Here is a 21380-nt window from a genome sequence, read left to right as displayed (position 1 = left end):
GGGAAGTGGGAGAGGGAGAAGCAGGCTTCCCGCAGAGCAGGGAGCCCGATGCCAATGCCAGGGCTCGATCCCAGGACCCCGGGATCATGACCTGAGCCGAAGACAGACGCTTAACGACTGAGCCACCCAGGCACCCCCATACTTTATTTTTTAAAATGACTTTTATAGATCATCATGCTCTGTTGGAATTAAGCATTATAAATTCCAAAAACATTACTAATCCAAAACAGGTCAGTTTGAAGACATTCTAGATCAGTCCTTTTCTGTCATAGATGGTAATTTCAGTCATAAATGTAGATAAAAGATGGGAGAAAATGCCAGGAGTGTGTGGAATTATGGAAGCCAAAGGAAGAGAATCCTTCAAACAGGAAAGAATGGTCAACAGATACACGATCAAAAGGTCAAATAAGGTAGGGATGCCTGGTGGCTCACCCGGTTGAGCATCTGACTCTCGGTTTCAGCTCAGGTCATGATCTCGGAGTCCCAGGATTAAGCCCCTGTATCAGGCTCCGTGCTCAGCAGGGAGTCTGCTTAAGGATTTTCTCTCTCTCTCCTTTTCCCTCTGCACTACCCCCACTCCCTCACACTTGTGCACCTCTCTCCTTCTCTCTCTCTGAGATAAATAAATAAAACAAGTTTTAAAAAAAAAGTTTAAAAAGAAAAGGTGAAATCAGGGAAAGACTTGAGTGTCTATTAGTCATTAGGACCTGGGCAAGAGCAGGTTCAGTGGCATGGAGGAAGCTAAAGGGAGGTCACAGTGAACTGAGAATTGTATTGGGAAAAAAGAATGGAAACAGCAACTGGAGACAATCCTGTCAAGGAGTTTACCCAGGTAGGCAAGTGGACAACAGAGTAGTAGCTAACCAGGAACATAGGGTTCAGGAAAGCCTTTTTTTTTTTTTTTTTTTTTGATAGAAAAGAATTAAGCTTGTTTAAACACTGGTGGAAAGAAGTCAGTAGAGAAGAAACAAAGGTCTGAGAGCCAACCCTAAAAGGGAGAGAGGGTGCGGCACCCAACTGGAGCTGCGAGGGTTAGCATTTGACAGGAAGAGGGACAGCTCTCCCACTGGAAAGAAGGGAATGAGGAAAGAAAGGTAAGGATGCAGGTATATTTGTAGAAGGTGGAAGGGCCGTGCACTGATGAACTTTCCCCTCTGATGACTGCTATTTTCCCTTTGAAATAAAAGGTGAGATTATCTGCTGAGAGTAAAGGGAGAGAGGGAAAAACCCAGGGTAGAGAAGGTTTAAGATAGGCGTAGTGTAGAAAAAAGAAGCAAGAATCTACAGGTTCCCTAAGCAGAGAGTTTTCAAAAAGCAGGGTTAGGAACTAAACTTTTGAGAACATGAAACATGATTAGAAACTGTAAATGAGCAGAAATGACAAACCCAGGGCAAAAGACCAGTGAGAGCTGACAGGATCAGGATAATGTGGACCACAGGTTATCATGGGAGGAAAATGTCCTAAAAAGAAAAGGAAGAGGCACATCAGTGTCTTATAAGTAAGGAGACTAAAGACTGAGAAAGGTCCTTATTTTTTATGAGAGGGCATTAATGAATGGTGTCAAAAGGACAGTAAGGGCAGATAATAGCTAGCTAAAGCTAAGGAAGGCAATCAGTGAGCAAATGGAGCAACGATGAATACAACATCTACTGTAAAGTCAGTGAGAAGAATAAAAACAAAAGGGGCAAGCAATTAAAACAAAACAAAACAAACAAAACACAATGTTTTAAAGCTGGGGAAAAACCTATACATTTTTTAAAACTGCAGCCAAAAAAAAAAATAAAGGATAAATACTTGGAAGAGGGTTTGGGGAAAGTTAAGTCTCATGGAAGAAAGAGGCTTAGAAGTGGGAGAAAGACGAGACGGTGCGTATAGTATAATGAAGACTCAGACCAAGTCAGGTAAACTTTCTCATACCACGTCAATGAAGCCTGCTCATGGTGTACCAGGCCTTAATCTATGAAAAGAAAATGCCTGGCTATTTTAGAGAAAAGGCCTGGCTGCTTGAGGTTAAAATCTTTAAGAGCTACTCAACAAGGTGGATAGTTTATAGGTTTATGGTTGGATATCTGATTGAAGTTTGATAGCATGATTCACACAGGGTCTGGCCTACATCATTCTTCATCTCCTTCCTAAAGCTGGGCACAAGAGTGAACAAAATAAGCTGGGGCCAAAGACAGGAAAACTAGTGATTCTCTCCACTCAGGGGAATGCCTTGCTTCTTGGTGTGCATAATGGAAGATCAGTGGAGCCAAGCAACCTGGTAATATGATGAGGACAAAACTGAAGTCTCAGGCACTGGGTGAAGGAGAGGCCTGTTTGTGGGGAGAAAGTGGGCTTGAGGGAATCAATAAACACAAGGAAAGTAGGAACACGTAATATCCACAGGGAGAGCGGGAGATCATAATTTTTCTGGGGAGGAATGGAAAACCAAAGAGGATCATCTAAGGGCAGTAACAGCAGAAGTGTATGTTGGTCTGGTTTTATAGAATATGCACACACCATCCCTAAGATTCTTGAGCCTGCTTAGTGAGAGAGGACTGCCTATTGAGTCAAGTCCTCCCTCTTGTACTACAGGCCAGTGTTTCATGAACTGTCCTAACCAAACCCCTGGAAAGAAATACATTTGTTGTCACACACACACACACACACACACACACACACACACACACACACCCCTGAAACAGAAGGTGCACAGAATAATTACACTCACTACATATGATAAAGTAAAACATAAAGTTAATATCAAATATTATGTTCCCATGATGCAAATACATTTAAAATTCCAAAATAAATAATATTAAAATTAGAAAAGATTCAGTGTAATGCAACGGGTGACCTTCCCTGTTCATAAATTAATTCCAGTCTGGAAAACACAAAGACAATGTTATATACTTATCAGGTTTACTATAGAGTCTTTTATTCTTTTGCTTTAAATTGGGTCAGGGTTGAAAATCCTAGTTGAAACAGTAAGTTGGTGTGAATGGCAAAAATAGTACTACATTCTACTTTGCAATGGAAATTCTTTGATCTTAATACAAAATGATGATAAGCAATGTCATATAATCATTCTTCACGGTAAATGGAGAACTACTAAGCCACAAAAATTCACTTTCTTGACAAATTAAAAGCACAGTGAAACTTATAATATCAGTGATCCCATCACTTTGGACTGTGATATCTGTACCAGACTATAGCCACCTCATCAGCATTGATGAAACATCCCATAATGGTACAAAATGGAGGTATGCCATCACTAAGAAGTGAAATTTTAATTTTCAGCTGATTTATCATAAAAAAATCATAAACATAACATCCATGCATTCTATTTTTTTTTTTTAAGATTTTATTTATTTGAGATAGAGCATAAGCAGGAGTCGGGGAGAGGGGCAAAAGGAGAGGGAGAAGTAGGTTCTCTGCTGAGCAGGGAATTCAATCCCAGGACCCTGAGTTCATGACCTGAGCCAAAGGCAGACCCTTGAGCGACTGAGCCACCCGGGTGCCCCTCATCCATGCATTCTAGATGAATACTTTTTTCCAAGAGGTATGTAGCCATTTTTCTCTTATGGCACTGATAGGCAACTAAATAAAACAATAATGAATCTTTCCCAGGAATGGTCCTTGAATAAAAAGGAAGCTGAGATAATTTTACATTTTTTTCTTTGAAAATATTTGAAAAGGCTTACTGAAAAGTCCAGTATGCTGTGTTTCCAAGAATCTTTTTAATTTTAAAGATTTTTAGCTTTCATCTGCAACATTAATACAAATACAAAAACATTAATACGAAAACCTGTCATTTTAGTCAGGTTTTGCACATTGGATAAACCCATATTTTAAATAATCTTCATTGAAAGTCTTAGACTCTTTCTCAATTCACTCTTTTCTCAACATTTTTTACTTCCAAATGCAGCTGTTGAACATGTTTCTGGATTCTTTACTTCATGCTTTCTTCTTCTAATAATTAAATAATAAATTCTACAGGCAAATTGATCTAATTTGCTTTTAAATTACAATTAACAGGGGCGCCTGGGTGGCTCAGTCGGTTAAGCATCTGCCTTGGGCTCAAGTCATGACCCCGGGGGTCCTGGAATCAAGCCCTGGAGCAAGGAGCCTGCTTCTCCCTCTCCCTCTGCTCCTCCCCCCATTCAGGCTCCCTCATGCTCTCTCTCTCTCAAATAGATAAATTCTTCAAAGAATGCATTTAAGGTTCAAAAATAAGACTTGGTTAGACAGCATGACACCATTTTCACCAGCAGCCAAGATGATTTTGCTACATTTTGCTTGACCTTGAATTATGCTAATCTAATTGAACTGTGCAATGATAACCACTGCATTATGATTAGGTGGCAAATGGACCACCACTTTAACTCACATAATGTTCCTCTTTTGTTCCCTGCTATCCTTTACAGTGGAAGTAGGGACCAGGGAAAAGGGAGTTTGCAGTAAACACTGTTGCAGAGCAGGCTGGTACTTCCTCCCAGCAGGTCCTATTACCACAGGCTTTAATAGACTCTTATATAGTCAGAGTATCAAAGAATACAGATAATTATTTAAATATAAAATTATGCTTCATACTACTAAGTAACCAATTCAAACATATCCTAGATAGCTGGAGATTCTTGTTTTTTTCACTCCAGTGGAAAAAAGAAAGAGAAAAAAAAGTACATCTCTTTTAAGTTGCTGCAAGAATAACACACACAAACCAGTCTGTCCTAAATTTTAATATCCACACAGAAAAAAATCCACACATATGCCATTTCTATGAATTTAAACTTTGAAGGAAAACTAATAATTTTCCTCCATGTCCTCCGTTGTAAACATTTATCATGCTATAAAAACCCTGAAAGTCAGAAATCTTACTTTAAAAAAATAGAGCATAAATAATAACCTTTAACTAATATAAGTGGCTTAATATTGCCCAAGCTGAATGCTAAAAAGTCTGTTTTCAGGCTGCTACCCAGGAATCTAAAACTTATAAGGAAAAAAATATTGAATTTCCTTCTCAAAATAGGGGGTGCAGAAAAACATCTGGAATAGCTAGATGTGAAAAAGTCCTTTAAATTTCCTTCTCTTGTATCACCATCATTTACTGAAGTGAAGAAAAACTTCATGTTTTCCTTTCCTTAGGATAAAAATTAGTCATTTAAGTTAGAGAGGAAAAAGACAAAAAAGATTCCATCCTGTCTAACCCTCTGGGAACCAGTGCAGGACACTCCTTCAAATTTTGGTCTTTTATTTCATCCAGTTTTCAATATCCCCACTTTCACTGAGGCAAACAGATCACTGTTTTACTGGTTTAGTAAGGAGCACTGAATACTGAAAAATATTTTCAAACATACTTTTGATCCTGACATTGTACAAGTTAGTCTATTTCTCTGTGTCTCAGTTCCAAAACAATAAAGGGAATATTTTCCACCTACTCTATATGAGAAATAGAGGATGAATTTAAAATTTTCACATGTTTCCAGCAGGAGGTGCAACTTTGAAGAACTTTTATTTTTACTTTTATTTAAATTCAATTAGCCAACATACAGTACATCATTAGTCGCAGATGTAGTGAAGAATTTTTTTTTTTTTAAGATTTTATTTATTTATTTGACAGAGAGAGACACAGCGAGAGAGAAAACACAAGCAGGGGGAGTGGGAGAGGGAGAAGCAAACTTCCCGCAGAGCAGGGAGCCTGATGCAGGGCTCAATCCCAGGACTCTGGGATCATGACCTGAGCCGAAGGCAGACGCTTAACGACTGAGCCACCCAGGTGCCCCAGAAATTTATATTTTAATATTTTATTTATTTATTAGAGAGTGGGGGGTGGGGAGAGGGAGAAGCAGGCTCCCCACAGAACAGGGAGCCCGATGCGGGGCTCGATCCCAGGACCCCGGGATCATGACCTGAGCCGAAGGCAGACGCTTAACCATCTGAGCCACCCAGGCGCCCCAAGAATATTTTTTTTAAAGATTTTATTTATTTGACAGAGAGACACAGCGAGAGAGGGAACACAAGCAGGGGGAGTGGGAGAAGGAGAAGCAGGCTTCCTGGGGGGGCAGGGAGCCCAATGCGGGGCTCGATCCCAGAACCCTGAGATCATGACCTGAGCCGAAGGCAGACGCTTAACGACTGAGCCACCCAGGCGCCCCTGGTTTTTATTTTTAAATGGTTGAAAAAATAATCAAAAAACTATAATATTCTGTGACATGTGAAAATTATATGACATTCAAATTTCAGTGTCCATAAATAAACTCTAATTGGAACACAGCCCATGCTCTTTCATTGAAGTATCGTCCATGGCTCTTTTCAGCAGGATTGAGTACTGACAGAGATGTATGGCCCACAAAGTCTAAAATATTTACTGTCTAGCCCTTTACAGAAAAAGCTTGCCACTCCCTGCCTTAAGAGACCATACATTTATTTGAATGATATTACAAATTAGGAAAATATTCTTGAAAGTCCATTTTTGAAAATGCTTTCAAAGCCATAACACATTCTTTTGAGTCTCCTCAGTGGTGGCAAACCTTCATTCTTTAATTATGAGTATGAATTCTGGAAATGGCTAAGCCACCTGGAGCCAAAGTTGAGTAAGACTGGTTATCAAGATGAATCAACCAACAAACATGTATTAATAATTTATATTTATGGGCGCCTTGGTGGCTCAGTCGTTAAGCGTCTGCCTTCGGCTCAGGTCATGATCCCGGGGTCCTGGGATCGAGTCCCACATCAGGCTCCCTGCTCAGCAGGAAGCCTGCTTCTCCCTCTCCCACTCCCCCTGCTTGTGTTCCCTCTCTCACTGTGTCTTTCTCTGTCAAATACATAAATAAAATCTTTAAAAAAAATAATAATAATTTATATTTACCGGAAGCAAAGATCTCTTCTGGAAAAGAGCTCTATCTCAGACTTCCAATCACATGAGAGTATAGTCATGTTTTCATAGCTTTGATTCAAGATAAATAGGCTATCTATGCATGGAAATAGAAAGTGCGGGGGGGGGGGGGCTACTGGTGGCTCAGTCAGTTAAGCGTCAGACTTGACCTTAGCTCAGGTCTTGATCTCAGAGTTGTTGAGTCCAAAAAAAAAGGAAAAAAAGAAAGTACAGAGGAGGAAAAATAATTCCGTAATAAAACTAGAAGATCTTCTTTCTTGTGTGGCTGTGAATACGCTGTAAAGTCTTTTTTTTTTTTTTTTTTTTTTACAAAGAGGAACTCCAATAATACTTCAGGCAATATGTTTTTGGAATAATGAGTGACTCCCAAATAAAATTTTATTTTATTTTTAATTTAGTTTTATATTTTATTTTGAAGTAATCTCTATACCCAACGTGGGGCCCGAACTCATAACCCCGAGATTAAGAAGAGTTGCATGTTCCACGAATTGAACCAGCGAGGCGCAACCCCAATAAAATTTTAAAAGAACAGGATTCACTGGATTGTAAAAGTTGCTTAACCTTCAATTAAAACCCATCTTATTGATTTATAATTACAAGTTATAAGACAAAATTAGCATCAATCAATCAGTAATCCCTTCCACTCATACAAAGCAAACCATTTATCCCTGGCCCTCTTCTCTTCTAGTTCCATATGCTCTCCCTGAGCAATTTCATCTGCTCTTATGGCTTCAATTACCACTTATTCGCTAACTCTGAAATCTCAATCACCAATCTCAGCCTCCCTCCTGGGCTCTGGATCCTCCCCTGACATCTCTACCTGAAGTGTCCAGAGACACTTCAAACTCAAGATGTTCAAAACTGAAACAATGCTCTTTCTCCCACATTAAAAAAGTAAAGCAAGTTCCTCTATCCACAGTTTCCTGAGCTAAGAAACGAAGTCACTTACTTTTCTGTTCACCTTCAAAGCCAATCACTTTTTAAGCCCTATAAATTCTATATCTTCATCAACCTGTCCTCTCCTCTTCACCTCTATTCCGATTTTCCCACTCCAGGCCTTTATCGTCTCTTATCTGGACTATTTCAATACCATTAGCTTTCTAACTTATCTCTCTCCCTTTTGCCTCTCTCCATCCAATCCAGCCTCCTTCCCGTACCACCGCTTTATCTGTCTCCATTACCTAAAATCCTTCACTGGCTCTCCATTATCTTTAGAATCAAGTCCAAAGTTCCTAGCATGGTACACAAGCTCTTCAATGTGTGGCCCCAGCCGACTTCTTTTTCTCTTTCTGAGTCATAACGTTGTACTTAGCTATATCCATATGTTGTTTTATAACACATCCTGTATTTCAAAGTATTAAAACTACCTTTAACACCACATTCTATAGTGAACAATTTTGCCAAATGAGAGGCACTGAAACCCCATGCTTACCTCATTTCTAGCAATTTCAGTGATCCTAACCTGTTTAGCAATCAAGCTCAGCAATTTTCTTTTTCCAGTTTATTTCCAAGCACCATCCCCTTTAGCCCAGCCTCTCATCTCCATATGCTCTGACCTTTATTTTTTCTAAATAGACTTTAAGATTTTTAAAAATTATTTATTTATTTATTTATTTATTTATTTATTTATTTATTTATCTGAGAGAGAGAGCGCCCTCACGAGCAGCGGGGAGGACGAGTAGAGGGAGAGGGAGAAGCACACTCCCTGCTGAGCAGCGAGCCCAACATGGGACTGGATCCCAGAACTCTGCGATCATGACCTGAGCCAAAGGCAGACGCTTCACCAACTGAGCCACCTAGGTGCCCACACTCTGATCTTTCGTCAATAAACTACAACATATTCCTCACAAATACCATATACTTTCACATAATATTCCTGTTTTCATCCACATCTTCTATTCCCTTCCCCAACTCAGTTAATTCCTATTCATCCTTCAAAGTCAAATTCAAATATGGTATCTTCTCTCTAATCTTCCTCCTTATCATATGTAGAATTATTTTCCCTCATCATTGTACCCACTAAATTCTATCTCTATCTCTGTTATAACTCTTTATCACACTGAAATTGTAGGGATTTATTTACATATCTGGTTATAAGTTTCTTGAAGGCAGGGAAGCATTTGCTTTTCTTGAATCTAACATTTAACTTATGGTCTGAGAACAGACATTTTGAACTTCTTATTGAAAAATAATCACCTCTTCTATTATTAAGATAATGCCATAATTGTAGTAACTGAGTGACTGTGAGTTTAGAAACAAAAAGAATCCCGTCATTCACCAGAGGGAGAAAATGCTCTTATATACAAAGTGTAATTAAATTGTAGCTTGGACAAACCTCCATCCACATCTTGCAATACCAGTTTCTTTCTCTCCATGTCTCTTTCTTTCCTTTTTTTTGAAGAAGTTCTTTACAGAACTCTCTTTTAAACATACATTGGATTTTATTGGTATTCCACTCACAGAATTTGAAGCTTACTACAATGCACAAGTTAGGATTAGGACTTTTGGAGTCTGTCTGGTCTGAATGTTAGCTTTGCTGCCTAGGCTGTTTGACAGGGGGTTACTCAACCTCTATGTCTCTCAATGAAGACACTGAAACAACGACACCCCCTCATGATGCTGTTGTAAGGATTAAATAAGCTAATGCATGTAAAGAATTTAGAACACTGTCTGGCTCAGAAGAGGTCTCAATAAATGCTGACACTGATGTTATCATCAGTTTTTTATTTTTTTATTTTTTTTAAAGATTTTATTTATTTATTTGACAGAGAGAGAGATAGCGAGAGCAGGAACACAAGCAGGGGGAGTAGGAGAGGGAGAAGCAGGCTTCCTGCCGAGCAGGGAGCCCGATGTGGGACTCGATCCCAGGACCCTGGGATCATGACCTGAGCCGAAGGCAGATGCTTAACGACTGAGCCACCCAGGCACCCGATGTTATCATCAGTTTTAAAAACAGCTTTCTTGCTACTTATTTTAGCCCATTTGGTAGAGTGTTAACCTTCCAGAAGGAAGGAACTGTGTTCTGCTCATACATGAATACAATGAAAGTGCTAAAACTGTGCCTTGTAATATAATAGGTGCTCAATAAATACTGTGACTATAAGGCTTCAGACCTCCAAGATGAACAAATTATAAATTACAGCAAAATTTATATATAGAGTACATATTTAAAATGATGTTTTAAGTAGTTTCAAAACACCCATCTTCCACTGAACTGCTGAAACGCTAAAGCTTTTAAAGCAACACAAAAAGTATATTCACCAGGAACTTTCCCTCTACTCCATTTGATTTGCTCTTAGTATCCAGTGGCCTAAAATTCTTGTCTATAATACAAGACAGATCATTTAAAATACAATTTCCATGTTTAGAAAACTCTTGTCACATAAAAAAAAACTAACATTTTTCCTTTATATCTGCATTTTAAAAAATCTATTGCCACAGTCAACATAAAAAAAAAAAAAAAAACCCTAATGAAAGGCCAAGAGACACAATTACTACATTTCCTGGTTTCTGCCTGGGAAATTACTTCAGAACACGCCTACAAGTATCCCCAGTAAAAGTCTGCTGGTTACAAGCTGCTATTCCCTTTTTTTATTTCCATTCTCCCCCTAAGACCTCTCATACATTCACATAGAAAAGAATGCAGATGTCTATAATAAAGGCTGTACAAAAAAATACAGCTACATATTAATTTTGTTTTGAAGGACTAAAATCTTACAAAAGCAGATGAAAGTCTTGATCTGAAGCAATACTCCCAGGTAACTTAAACTATAACTATTTACTTAAAGCAAAAAAGTAGATTATTTGGTCCTGAACTTCATGATAAGTAATTCAGTAACAATGTGTAGATAATATGTGCTATTCTAGAAAAATTCATTGATCAGTTAAAAATGGACCACATTTCGGGGCGCCTGGGTGGCTCAGATGGTTAAGCGTCTGCCTTCAGCTCAGGTCATGATCCCAGGGTCCTGGGATCGAGCCCCACATCAGGCTCCTGGCTCAGCGGGGAGCCTGCTTCTCCCTCTCTGTCTGCCTCTGCTCATGCTCTCTCTTTGTTTCTGTATCTCTGTGTCTCAAATGAATAAATAAAATTTAAAAAAAAATGGACCACATTTCAAACAATGGTGATTTTGTGGGGGGAAAAAAAGAGAGCTTAAACTATTTACTCAGTAAACAGAGATTTAAGACTTTATCTAAAACACTGGAGGTGAATCAGTAGCTTCAGGGTAAAGGTTTACAGAGTACCTACTATGTGTCTGGCATTTAGCAGTTGCTTTACAGAATAAGCTTGCAGCTGGTGCACAAATTACAATACCTAACATTTACAGACTACTCTCACTCATCTCCTTTGACCCTCAGAATACCCCTAGGCGCGAACATCCCAGATTTACAGCTAAGGAAAACAGAGGCCCAGAAAAGTCGATTTGACCGAGGTATCACATCTGTTCTGTGGGTCCTGGCCGAAACTCCAGCCCTTGACTCATCATCTAATCATCATCTGCTATACTAGTTCCTCAAAAGTTCTTAGATGTTCCATTGTCCGATTTTAACATCAAAATCCTACTGGACGACTTTCAATGTTGTGCTTGTCAGATTCTGTTAAGAATCAAAACACACAAAAGGCAAGAATGTTAAAAAAAAAGTCCATCGTCTGAGCCTGTCGGCGTTCCAGCTCCCCGGTCAACCCCGGCAGGCGACAGCCCCGCGTTTCCATCGGGACGGGGCGCTCCCTCTCCCTGCCCTAGGACTGCCGAGCGCCGAACGCCCCCGGTCCCCGAGGTGAGCGGCGGGGACATGGCCCGCCGGGCTCCGCCACAGCCGCCGCGGCCCACGAGCGGGGCTCCCAAGGCCCGTCGTCGCGGGGCGCGGGCTGCGACACTCGCGCGTCCCTCGGGGCCGGGGCCGACACCTCCGCCGGCCCGCTCTCGCACTGCCAGTCCGGCTCCCGACGCCCAGCATCTGACATCCACCGCCGCGAGCGACCGAGGCCACCGCCTCAGAGCCCGCCCCAGATCGCCCCGTGCCTACCTGCCCTCGATCTCCACGCCGCCCCCGCGGCCAGGCTGCGAAGCTCTCCTCCTCTCGGCGGAGGCGCCAGGACTCCGCGCTCCGGCTCGGGGTTGGCTCCGTCCGGTCCCCGCAGGCCCCGCGAAGGCCCCGCCCCGCCCGGCCGCGGCCCCACCCCGCCCGGGAATGCCCGGTTCTTATTGGCTCCTCTACCCACTCCTCACGCTACGGCCCGCCCCCGGCCCCGCCCGAAAACCGTCGAAAGGAGAACCGCCCCCGTTCGAGTCCGCCTCTGGGCCAGAACCTTGTCCCGGACCCTGATCCCCCGCACGCCGGCCAAGGCCTCTAGCCAAAGCTCCATTGCAGTCGCCGTGCCTGCGGTCCTACTGGCCCTACGGCGATGGACCTGAACTGTACATGAAGGTTGACTCTTCACAGCCCCCTAGTTTAGTCGAGGAATCCAAATGGCACCTCACTCAAGGAAACCATAAAATTCTCTCTTGCCACTGCAAATGCAGTCCAGTGCCAACTTGAAACGTAGACAGATGCAAATAACGCTCCGAACACCTGAGGTTTGAAGTCCCAGAGCAGGGTGCCTTTGATACTCGCAGTGCCTGAGGTCGGCCCCCACGCCCTGTTGTGACACACAGGCCTGAGCACTACGCCTGCAACACGCTCGTACTCGGGTATGGGCATGGCGCTGTGCCTACTGCGAGCCGGCAGCCCAGTTTCACTAAGGCTGCCAGTCGGGATGAGTTGAGCCTGTTTCCCAGGCACTGGCTAACCACCCCACCCCACCTCGTCCCGCCCCATTCCACCCCACCGCACCCAACCCCACCCCACCAGAGCCTCTTGGGTCTGATGACCAAAATCCTCCCACATCTGTTCACAGAGAGGTACCAAAATAGAAGACTGCCAGAGAGAGAGGTGTTTGGTTACACATCACAGATGACTGTCACAAGCCAATTTAGCCAAAGCAGTAAAAGCTGCATATCCCACACCGTTGTGAAACCATGAGCTGTGGACAATCAAACAGGAATTACCTTCTATGGTGGGGGGAAAAAAAAAAAAGTAATGACAAGACATTTTAAAAATCGTGTCTTGATGAGGAAATAAATGTCAATATGGTTTGCCTAAATTTTGAACAGTGATCTTCATGGACTACCCCCTTCACCCTCCCCAAATCTTTCCGTATTTAGAAAATTTCCCAAATAGTTGTCTAAGATGAAATTTTAAGCTAGAAGAGTATGATTTTAAAACTTATTTCAAAATGCAAATTGATGTCAAAGTCCAAACTTTGCATTCAGGAAGATTATTTGGCAAAATGAGGCCGATTGAATTCCAAGTACCAAATATGAAATCAAATCTGGCATGGGTTCTATGGCTGTAATAAAGGAATTAACATGTATGTATTCTACTGCCCTCTCATGGGTAAGATGGAGATATAACTAATGGTAGTTAATGCCTTTTAAGTCTGAGAATAGAGTTTAATTTAGCAATGTGTATTATTTTGATGACATGGAGGACAAGGTAAAATAAAATCAGGTTCTCCAAGGGACTTACAAATAGTCAGCAAACAGAAGTTCAACTTCAGAAACCAGGGAGAGGATTCTTACACGAGGGCTAGTATAAACATGCTGTCAGGATCACACCCATGCTTACAGCTACCTGTATAGAATGTGGAAACATGCAGGAATTTGCCTTTAATTTTTTTTTTCCATTTGAAAAGTCATTACTTTCTGAGATGTTTCACAAAATGTTCTTTTTCACATTTGTATGCACCCATCTTATCATTTCACACTGTGAACAACTTGAGAGTAGGAATGAAATCTTATTTTTTATACCTTTGCTGTCTAAATAGCACCCTATACTTGAGCTGTTAGATCAATAATTGTTTAATAAATTAAATAACTATCAGCCCAGCCACTAGATGGCAACACAATTGTATGTGTAGAAGTATGGTCTAGCTAATTGGAATTCTACCTGGCAGGTCTTGAGTAACAGGCAGGTTTCTAAAAAGGTACATGTGTATCTTACTTTGGTAAGTGAAGTTATTTAAAATGTACAAGGACAGCTGACTATAACTTTATTGCCAAGTATGTCCTTACAACTAAGAATCCTTTTGCAAGATAAATTCTCCCTAAGTGTAATAGCTCATAAGTATGGATTTTCTATATTGGGCAGCACCTGTTTTTGTTTAAGGACGCCAGTCTTCTGTTGTATCCTGTCAAAAGGATGTTTCAATGGTCCAAGTGCCTCAAGCAAATTTCATTCTATAAACCCAAAGCCTACAGTCTCCCACTCGCAAGTCATTTGCTCAAATTTTTGCCCCGCCTCAAGTTATTATTAGTTATTAATAGTTTTTAAGGTGGGGCAAAAATATGAGCAAATGTGAGCAAATGTTTTGCCTGAAAGTCAGGGAGACTCTGGAGTCAGACAAGCCTTTATCCCCATTGCTACCACTCAACAGATGTGTCCTTGTGCAGGTTATTAACTTCACTAACTTCAGTTTACTCATCTTCCCCCAAATGAAGGTAATATTATCTACTTCATAAAGTGAAAATGATTAAGTGAAATAATGTCAGTGGAATAATATCTAGTATAATCATTGGCTTATAGTAGAGATTCAATAACTGGTAACTATTACTATTCATATTCTCCAATGAAAATCTCACCCATATTATTATTTGGTTTATTTAACTTAGTCTCCTGATTTAAGGCCTTCAGCAATTAAATTAAGTTCATAACACCAGGTTTCATAGCGATAGGCCATGCGGATTTGGGCAACATTTGTCTTCCTGATATCATTTCCAATAGGGCCATCTTCAAGGTAATTGTTGCCCAGGAACTTTGCTTTCTCCTGTAAGAGAAAAGGAAGCAGAATGATTGTTGTCTTTTTATCCTGATATAGACTATAATTACATCTTCCACAAAGATTCCTTCCTTATCTTACTGAAAAAGGATAAAATAAACCATTAAAAGCACTCATCCAGTGCCTCAATGTCCATGGTCTGCTGAGAAGTCAAGTGTCTCTTTTTTGCCTTGCCAAAGGCATAGCCAGAGAGATAGAAGACTTCTTTCTAGTCCCTGTCCATAGTAACGGCATATGATTTGTGGGATAATTTTTCTACATGTGTTTCCCCAACTATCTTTTCAGTACTCAGTTACCAGGTCCTATATGCAGAGGGGCAACCAGTCAAGGACAGGTCTACCTCATGAGAAATTCCACATTGCAGAACACTGTTTCTTGCCACTTCACACATATCACAGGTACTCAGCTTGAACACTTGTGCAGCAATGGCATATTCTTCCATTAGGGGCTCCTTGGATTATTTATTTAAAGGAGGCAAAAAAGAAAGAAGAAAAAAAAAAGAGTGTATTAAAAAAAATAATAACGTGCACCCAGCAGAAAAAGTACAGTGAAATCCCTTGATTTGACTTTTAAATTCTAGTTGGGCAACAGGGTCACCTGGGTGGCTCAGTCGGTTAAGTGTCTGCCTTTGGCTCAGCTCAGGATCCCGGAGTCCCAGGATGGAGCCCCATGGGGGGCTCCCTGCTCAGCGGGAAGTCTGCTTCTCCCTCTTCCTCAGCTACTCCCTCTCACTCTGCTCTTCTCCTTGCTCATGTTCTCTCTCTCTCTCTCACTGGCTCAGTCTCTCTCAAATAAATAAAATTCTGGATGGGCAACAACAGTCCGGCCAAATATGCTTGTATCACTCAAGATTCCATATACGTACCTTGGTGAAGTGGAATTGCATTGGGTCATCTGTCGACAATGAGATCATTAGTCCCTTTTGGAGGAAATCTAACAAAGGATTTTTGGCATATTCTAGAAATAAGCTGTTGTTACTTAATGGCGACATAGCGATGGGAATCTGGGCTAAGAAAAACAAGTACTGTAACACAGGACTCTGAAAAGAAAAAGTGAAAAACAGTATTTAAGGGTGTTGAAAAAGGGCTACAAACTAGAAGTGTTAAAACTCCATGATCTACCTCAAGTTTTAGCTTTCAACAAGATGATCATGTGTTCTTTAAATCCCTTAGTAAAGAAGAATAATAGTGTTTAAATGTAAATACTATTTAGAATAAATTTATTTGGGATTATCAATTTTCAGAAGCATTGAGTCAAACCAAATGTTTGAGTTTTAATTGCCTAAGTTAGATGGTCTGTCTCAGAGAAGAGACTTCACCTTGAAATAGTTGGGTTTTTGTTTTTTTTTTCTATGAGAAAGTTCTGACTCTCACAAGAGGCGTTTGAAAACATGCTATAACAAGAAATCTGGTGTAAACCAGTTTAAGGTAAGCCAAGCGCCTCTGAATTATCCCTTGTCAGAATTCTAAAATGGAAGCCCGAAGACCTGCATTCATTCATCCCTGCCACTAACTGGCTAGGTAATCTTGAGCAGCTCCTTTGACTTCTCTGGCCTCTGTAAAATGAACTGCACCTCATAACCTCAAAAATCTTTTTTGTTCTGCTTTCACTTGATGCCAGTGTTGATAATGACTTGTGACAAAATGATACGGAAAAAAAAATTACTCCTCTAGCTCCAATATAAAAAATACTCGAAAGAGAACCTCCAACTTACCTTTTTTAAATTCAGGCCATGAGAGATATTATCTGCGGTCATGAATGCGGTCATGAGGTGGGTGAGAGCCCCAGCTTCCCCACAGTGAGGTCGGAACAGGAACGTATTCATGCCTCGTTCCCTAGGGAAAGGGAATTGCCATATAATCACAGGTGGCTGACTAGGACCTGGCAGCAATTCTGGGCATGGAGTGATTTACAAGAAAATCAGGTAGAAAAAAAAATTAACGCTCTGTAAGGGAGTGGAGGCATCTAAAGGATTCAGTAAGACTGGCAATTCCAAATCATAATCTTAATTCTTCCTGAACCCAGACTTCTGAAAAAAGAGGCAGCAAAGGATAAGAGGGTATGGAGGAAAAGTCAAGATCTGATTACCTTCAGTTTCAACAGGAAATTTACCAATATCACCATGTTCTCATTTCTCCTGCTCACGCTTTTGAGGGGGAAATGTTTCCAGAAAACGCTGTCATAATATTCCTCTGTTCCTTACCCAAGTATATCAAGAAGGGTAACATGTGGAGTTTTATAATACATTGCAGAGTGATTAGTATCAATTCCTAAACTGTGGAATTTCAGGAACTGTGAAAGTTACCGAAGACTCCAAAATGTCCATTCCTGCTACTAAATAAAGAAAGAAACCAAACAAAAAGACAAGGGAAAGAAGGGTCTGATTGGAGCCAGTCAGAAGCATCCCAGCAGTGCAGTGGGATGACCACCCAGGGCGCCAATGTCTGAGCAGAGGTGTGTCAAATAGAATCTTCTCCTTCTCCTGTGGCACCTGGGTGGTTCAGTTAAGGGTCTGCCTTTGGCTCAGGTCATGATCCCAGGGTCCTGGGATGGAGCCCCACAATCGGGCTCCCTGCTCATCGGGGAGTTTTCCTCTCCCTCTGCCCCTCGCTCTGCTCTCGTACTCTCTCTCTCAGATAAATAAGTAAAATCTTTTTTTTTAAATAATTTTTTTTTTAAGATTTATTTATTTATTTGAGAGAGAGTACATGAAAGGGGGGAGGGTCAGAGGGAGAAGCAGGCTCCTCGCTGAGCAGGGAGCCCAATGCGGGACTCGATCCCGGGACTCCAGGACCATGACCTGAGCCGAAGGCAGTTGCTTAACCACCTGAGCCACCCAGGCGCCCTAAATAAGTAAAATCTTAAAAAAAAAAAAAAAAAAAAAAAAGGAATCCTCTCCTTCTAGCTCCAGTACTCGTCTACTTACTTTCTCAGGCTGTTGAGCACCGCGATGTTTGCATACATGTAGTAGGCATAGTAGGTGTAAGATGGATTCTTTTCCATTGTCCACTCCTCGGGCTTGGGGCTCTTGGATGAGAACATGTGTCCACTGTGTTTGGACTCATCATCCACACTGTCGAAGCCAGTAATCTGTCCGGAACAGGGAGCCATGCAATGGGGTCAGTCCAACTGCAAGATCCCGGTCCTCAGACAAACTTTCAGCTCCCAAAGGCAAGGACCAAAGGTCAGAGATAAGCAGCAAAAATGAATCACGGCTGTGTGGGAGTCCTGGTTCATGCATAGCGACAGGAAGGCCTAACGGGTCATGCTTACCTGCTTGAGGAAGACACTGAGGTCTGGGTGAGCCTGCGGGTTGATGGTGGCCTCAAACACTGGCATGAAAACATTCTCCAGCATCTTTCCGAAGTGTGGAAGGAAATTCTTAGATCGAAACACATCACTAGAGGCAAGAATGAAGAGAATTCAGGAGGAAAATACTTTTAGGATTGAGAGCCCCTGTATGAGGGAACCAGAGGGCCAAATGCCTTGTTCAGGAAAAGACTGTGTCCATTCTAGGTACATTCTTTTTGGTTACCATAAAGAGGGATTCAGTTTAGAATGGGCCTAGAGGGCGCCTGGGTGGCTCCGTTGGTTGAGCGACTGCCTTCGGCTCAGGTCATGATCCTGGAGTCCCTGGATCGAGTCCCTGGATTGAGTCCCGCATCGGGCTCTCCCTGCTCGGCGGGGGGTCTGCTTCTCCCTCTGACCCTCCCCCCTCTCGTGCTCTCTGTCTCTCATTCTCTCTCAAATAAATAAATAAAATCTTAAAAAAAAAAAAAAGAATGGGCCTAGAATACAAATTTCTTGCTGAACCAGTTGTCCTCATCTCTTCTACAAACCCTCTGTGGCAAAAATATTAACCTTCACAGCTAAGTGCAAATAGAAGATGAAGAGTAGAGGAACTGTGTCACAAAAGATTCAGTGATTTATTTGTGGTGTATAAGATGGTGAGCATGAAATAGTTATTAAGAACACTTTTGGGGGGCGCCTGGGTGGCTCAGTTGGTTAAGCGACTGCCTTCGGCTCAAGTCATGATCCTGGAGTCCCGGGATCGAGTCCCACATCGGGCTCCCTGCTCAGCAGGGAGTCTGCTTCTCCCTCTGACCCTCCTCCCTCTCATGCTCTCTGTCTCAAAAAAAAAAAAAAAAAAAAAAAAGAACACTTCTGGGGATGCCTAGGTGGCTCAGTCGGTTAAGCGTCTGTCTTCAGCTTAGGTCATGATCCCAGGGTCCTAGGATCGAGCCCTGCATCGGGCTCCCTGCTCATCAGGGAACCTGCTTCTCCCTCTGCCTGCCACTCTTTCTCTCTCCCTCTGACAAATAAATAAATAAAATCTTAAAAAAAAAAAAGAACACTTCTGATACAGTGTAGCCAGAGACAATCTAACAAACTCTAATATAGCACTCGGTATATGCCATTCACTCTTTTAAGCGGCCAGAAATATTAGTGAATTTAATCCTCATAACAACTCAATATATTAGGTAACTTTATGACCCTATTTAAAAAAAAATCTTTTTAAGCAAGCTCTATGCCCAAAGTGGGACTTGAACTCACCATCCAGAGATCAAGAGGCGCATGCTTTACTGATTGAGCCAGTCAGGTGCTCCCATTTTAAAGATGAGGAAACAAAAGCACAGAGAGCTCATGAAACTTGCCCGAGGTCACACAGCTAGTAAGTAATAGAACCGGGATTCAAGTATTGCCGGTCTAGGTCCAGAGTCCATGCTCCTAACTACCACAGCTACTGCCTCTCTGTATAAGGATATAATACAGAAAGTTCTACCCCAGTCAAAAAAGCTACTTTTTTTGGCTAAAGAGACAGGAAGAAAACTCCTGCATTGCCAGAGCACACAGAACACGGGGCAGGTGGCCAGAAAATATATAAACACTTAAGTTCGATAAAAGATCAATGATACTGAGCATCCCTGAGGGCAATGAGTAATTAGCAGGTAGTAATACCTTTGATAAATACTCATTGATTATGGAGAACTTGAGCACCTGTGGATGAGACAATTGGCAGATGGTGTTAGAGGTTCTGATACAAGAAAGCTACATCCCAGTACAGATAAGAATGGGAAAGAATGAACTGGACACAGAGAGGAAGACCAAGAGAAAGAAAAAAATAGAATAAAGTGTACATAGTTCTTATCCTAGCTAAGTTTTAAATATTCTCCGTGAGTTATTTTGTGATCTGCATAAAGTCCTGTGTTTTAAAAAAACAAAACCAAAAAACCTGGTTAGAGAACTGAACTGAAATAATCTTCTTAACTCCTGTCTCTGGTCAAGAGTGCTGAACCTGGAGTGGACAAAACCAGGCCCCCAGGCCCCAGTTCTGAGTGCCGCTATAACAAAGCTTATTGTGACTGCATATTCCTCGTTCGTGTGGAGGAGGTCTGACAGGTGGGATGAAGCCAGGCTTTAGGGTCTCCGATGGGGAGGTACGTACTAGATCCTGGGGACCTGGATCATCCAGGTCATGTTGGGGCAGTAGATGCGGTTACGGACAAACCAGCTGGACAGTTTGCTCCACTCATCAGGACTGCGGCCGTAGATTGACAGGCGGGGCTCGGCGTGCTGGTACTTGGCCTCCACCAGGTCTGCACCTACCTCCTGCAAAGCCAAGAGAGGAATCCAAAGCCAGGAATTCCCACAAGTCCCTCAGGGGTCTAAACCTGTGGGGTCTAGGGAGTGGAGGTAGGTACTAAGAACAGAGCATGTGTGAAAGGAAGCCAGAGGGAAACTCTTCCAGGTTAAGATCTGAGGAAACTGAGGGGCACCTGGGTGGCTCAGTCTGTTAAGCGTCTGCCTTCGGCTCAGGTCATGAGTTCAGGGTCCTGGGATCGAGTCCTGCCCACGTTGGGCTCCCTGCTCAGTGGGGAGCCTGCTTCTCCCTCTCCCTCTGCCCCTGTTCCTGCTCTCTCTCTCTCTCCCTCTCTCTCTCTCTCATGTGGGTGCTCTCTCTCTCTCTAATAGATAAATAAAATCTTAAAAAAAGATCTAAGGAAATTGAGAGATGAGGGGAATCTAATCAGTACGAGATGGATAAGACAAAAAGGAGTCTAGAGAGTGAAAAGGCCAGACAAGGGATGATGAGTTATCCTATCCAAGTACCTGAAAAAGACATTCAGTTTTTCTTACACCTCCTACTTGCGAAAACACACATCTCCCTAGTCCACCATGTCATTCTTGTGTCCTAGTGCTCAGGCCATGAAGATGAGAGTGGATTCCGATCCCACCTCTTTCCAGGCTTACAACTCCCCGAGCCCAAAAAGAGTCCTTAATCAGTCCCAAATCCACACCCTCAGCTTCTAGGAATAGAAGTGTTTTAAAATCATTTGAGTGGACATTTCCAAAGAAATTCTTATATTCATTTCTGTGGTGCTTGGTCCCAGGGATAGCACAGTTCCTGCTTCCTTCTTCTCCCTCCTTTCCCTCCCTCCCTCCTTGCTTCCTCCTCTCTTCTCTGCTTCCTACCTTTCCTCCCTCTCATCCTCTCCCTCCTCAAGAACCAGCCCAGGTACCATAGATCTGATTGGTTCCTCCTCACCTTGATAATAGTGGCAAAATATTCTCCATCAATATAATTGTCTGTCTTTAGGTAGAGGTCTCGTAGTTCACTTGCT

At 42.1% G+C, this 21380-nt stretch overlaps 2 protein-coding genes across 3 annotated transcripts in view; both read right to left on the bottom strand.

Moving 5' to 3' along the window:
* DENND2C (DENN domain containing 2C) overlaps positions 1 to 12004 on the bottom strand; it is an 83557-nt gene extending 71553 nt beyond the window's left edge. For both annotated transcript variants that reach the window (XM_034990237.1, XM_034990238.1), the window contains exon 1: positions 11907 to 12004. The gene's annotated coding sequence lies outside the window, so the exon portion shown is untranslated. The remainder of the gene's footprint in view (positions 1 to 11906) is intronic.
* Positions 12005 to 13351: 1347 nt separating this feature from the next.
* AMPD1 (adenosine monophosphate deaminase 1) overlaps positions 13352 to 21380 on the bottom strand; it is a 24178-nt gene continuing 16149 nt past the window's right edge. The window contains 8 exon segments of the mRNA XM_034990236.1: positions 13352 to 14745; positions 15098 to 15208; positions 15623 to 15796; positions 16472 to 16592; positions 17684 to 17847; positions 18031 to 18157; positions 20204 to 20367; positions 21305 to 21380. The exon segment at positions 21305 to 21380 is cut by the window's right edge and continues 56 nt beyond it. Coding sequence (XP_034846127.1) covers positions 14587 to 14745; positions 15098 to 15208; positions 15623 to 15796; positions 16472 to 16592; positions 17684 to 17847; positions 18031 to 18157; positions 20204 to 20367; positions 21305 to 21380 — 1096 coding nt within the window. The 3' untranslated portion in view covers positions 13352 to 14586.

The sequence above is a fragment of the Mirounga leonina genome, unplaced genomic scaffold, assembly GCF_011800145.1.
Source record: "Mirounga leonina isolate KUSES-001 unplaced genomic scaffold, KU_Mleo_1.0 Mir_507, whole genome shotgun sequence".
Classification (NCBI taxonomy): Eukaryota; Metazoa; Chordata; class Mammalia; order Carnivora; family Phocidae; genus Mirounga; species Mirounga leonina.
The sequence above is the reverse complement of the archived record's forward strand: the minus strand, read 5'-3'. Positions and strand labels throughout refer to the sequence as shown.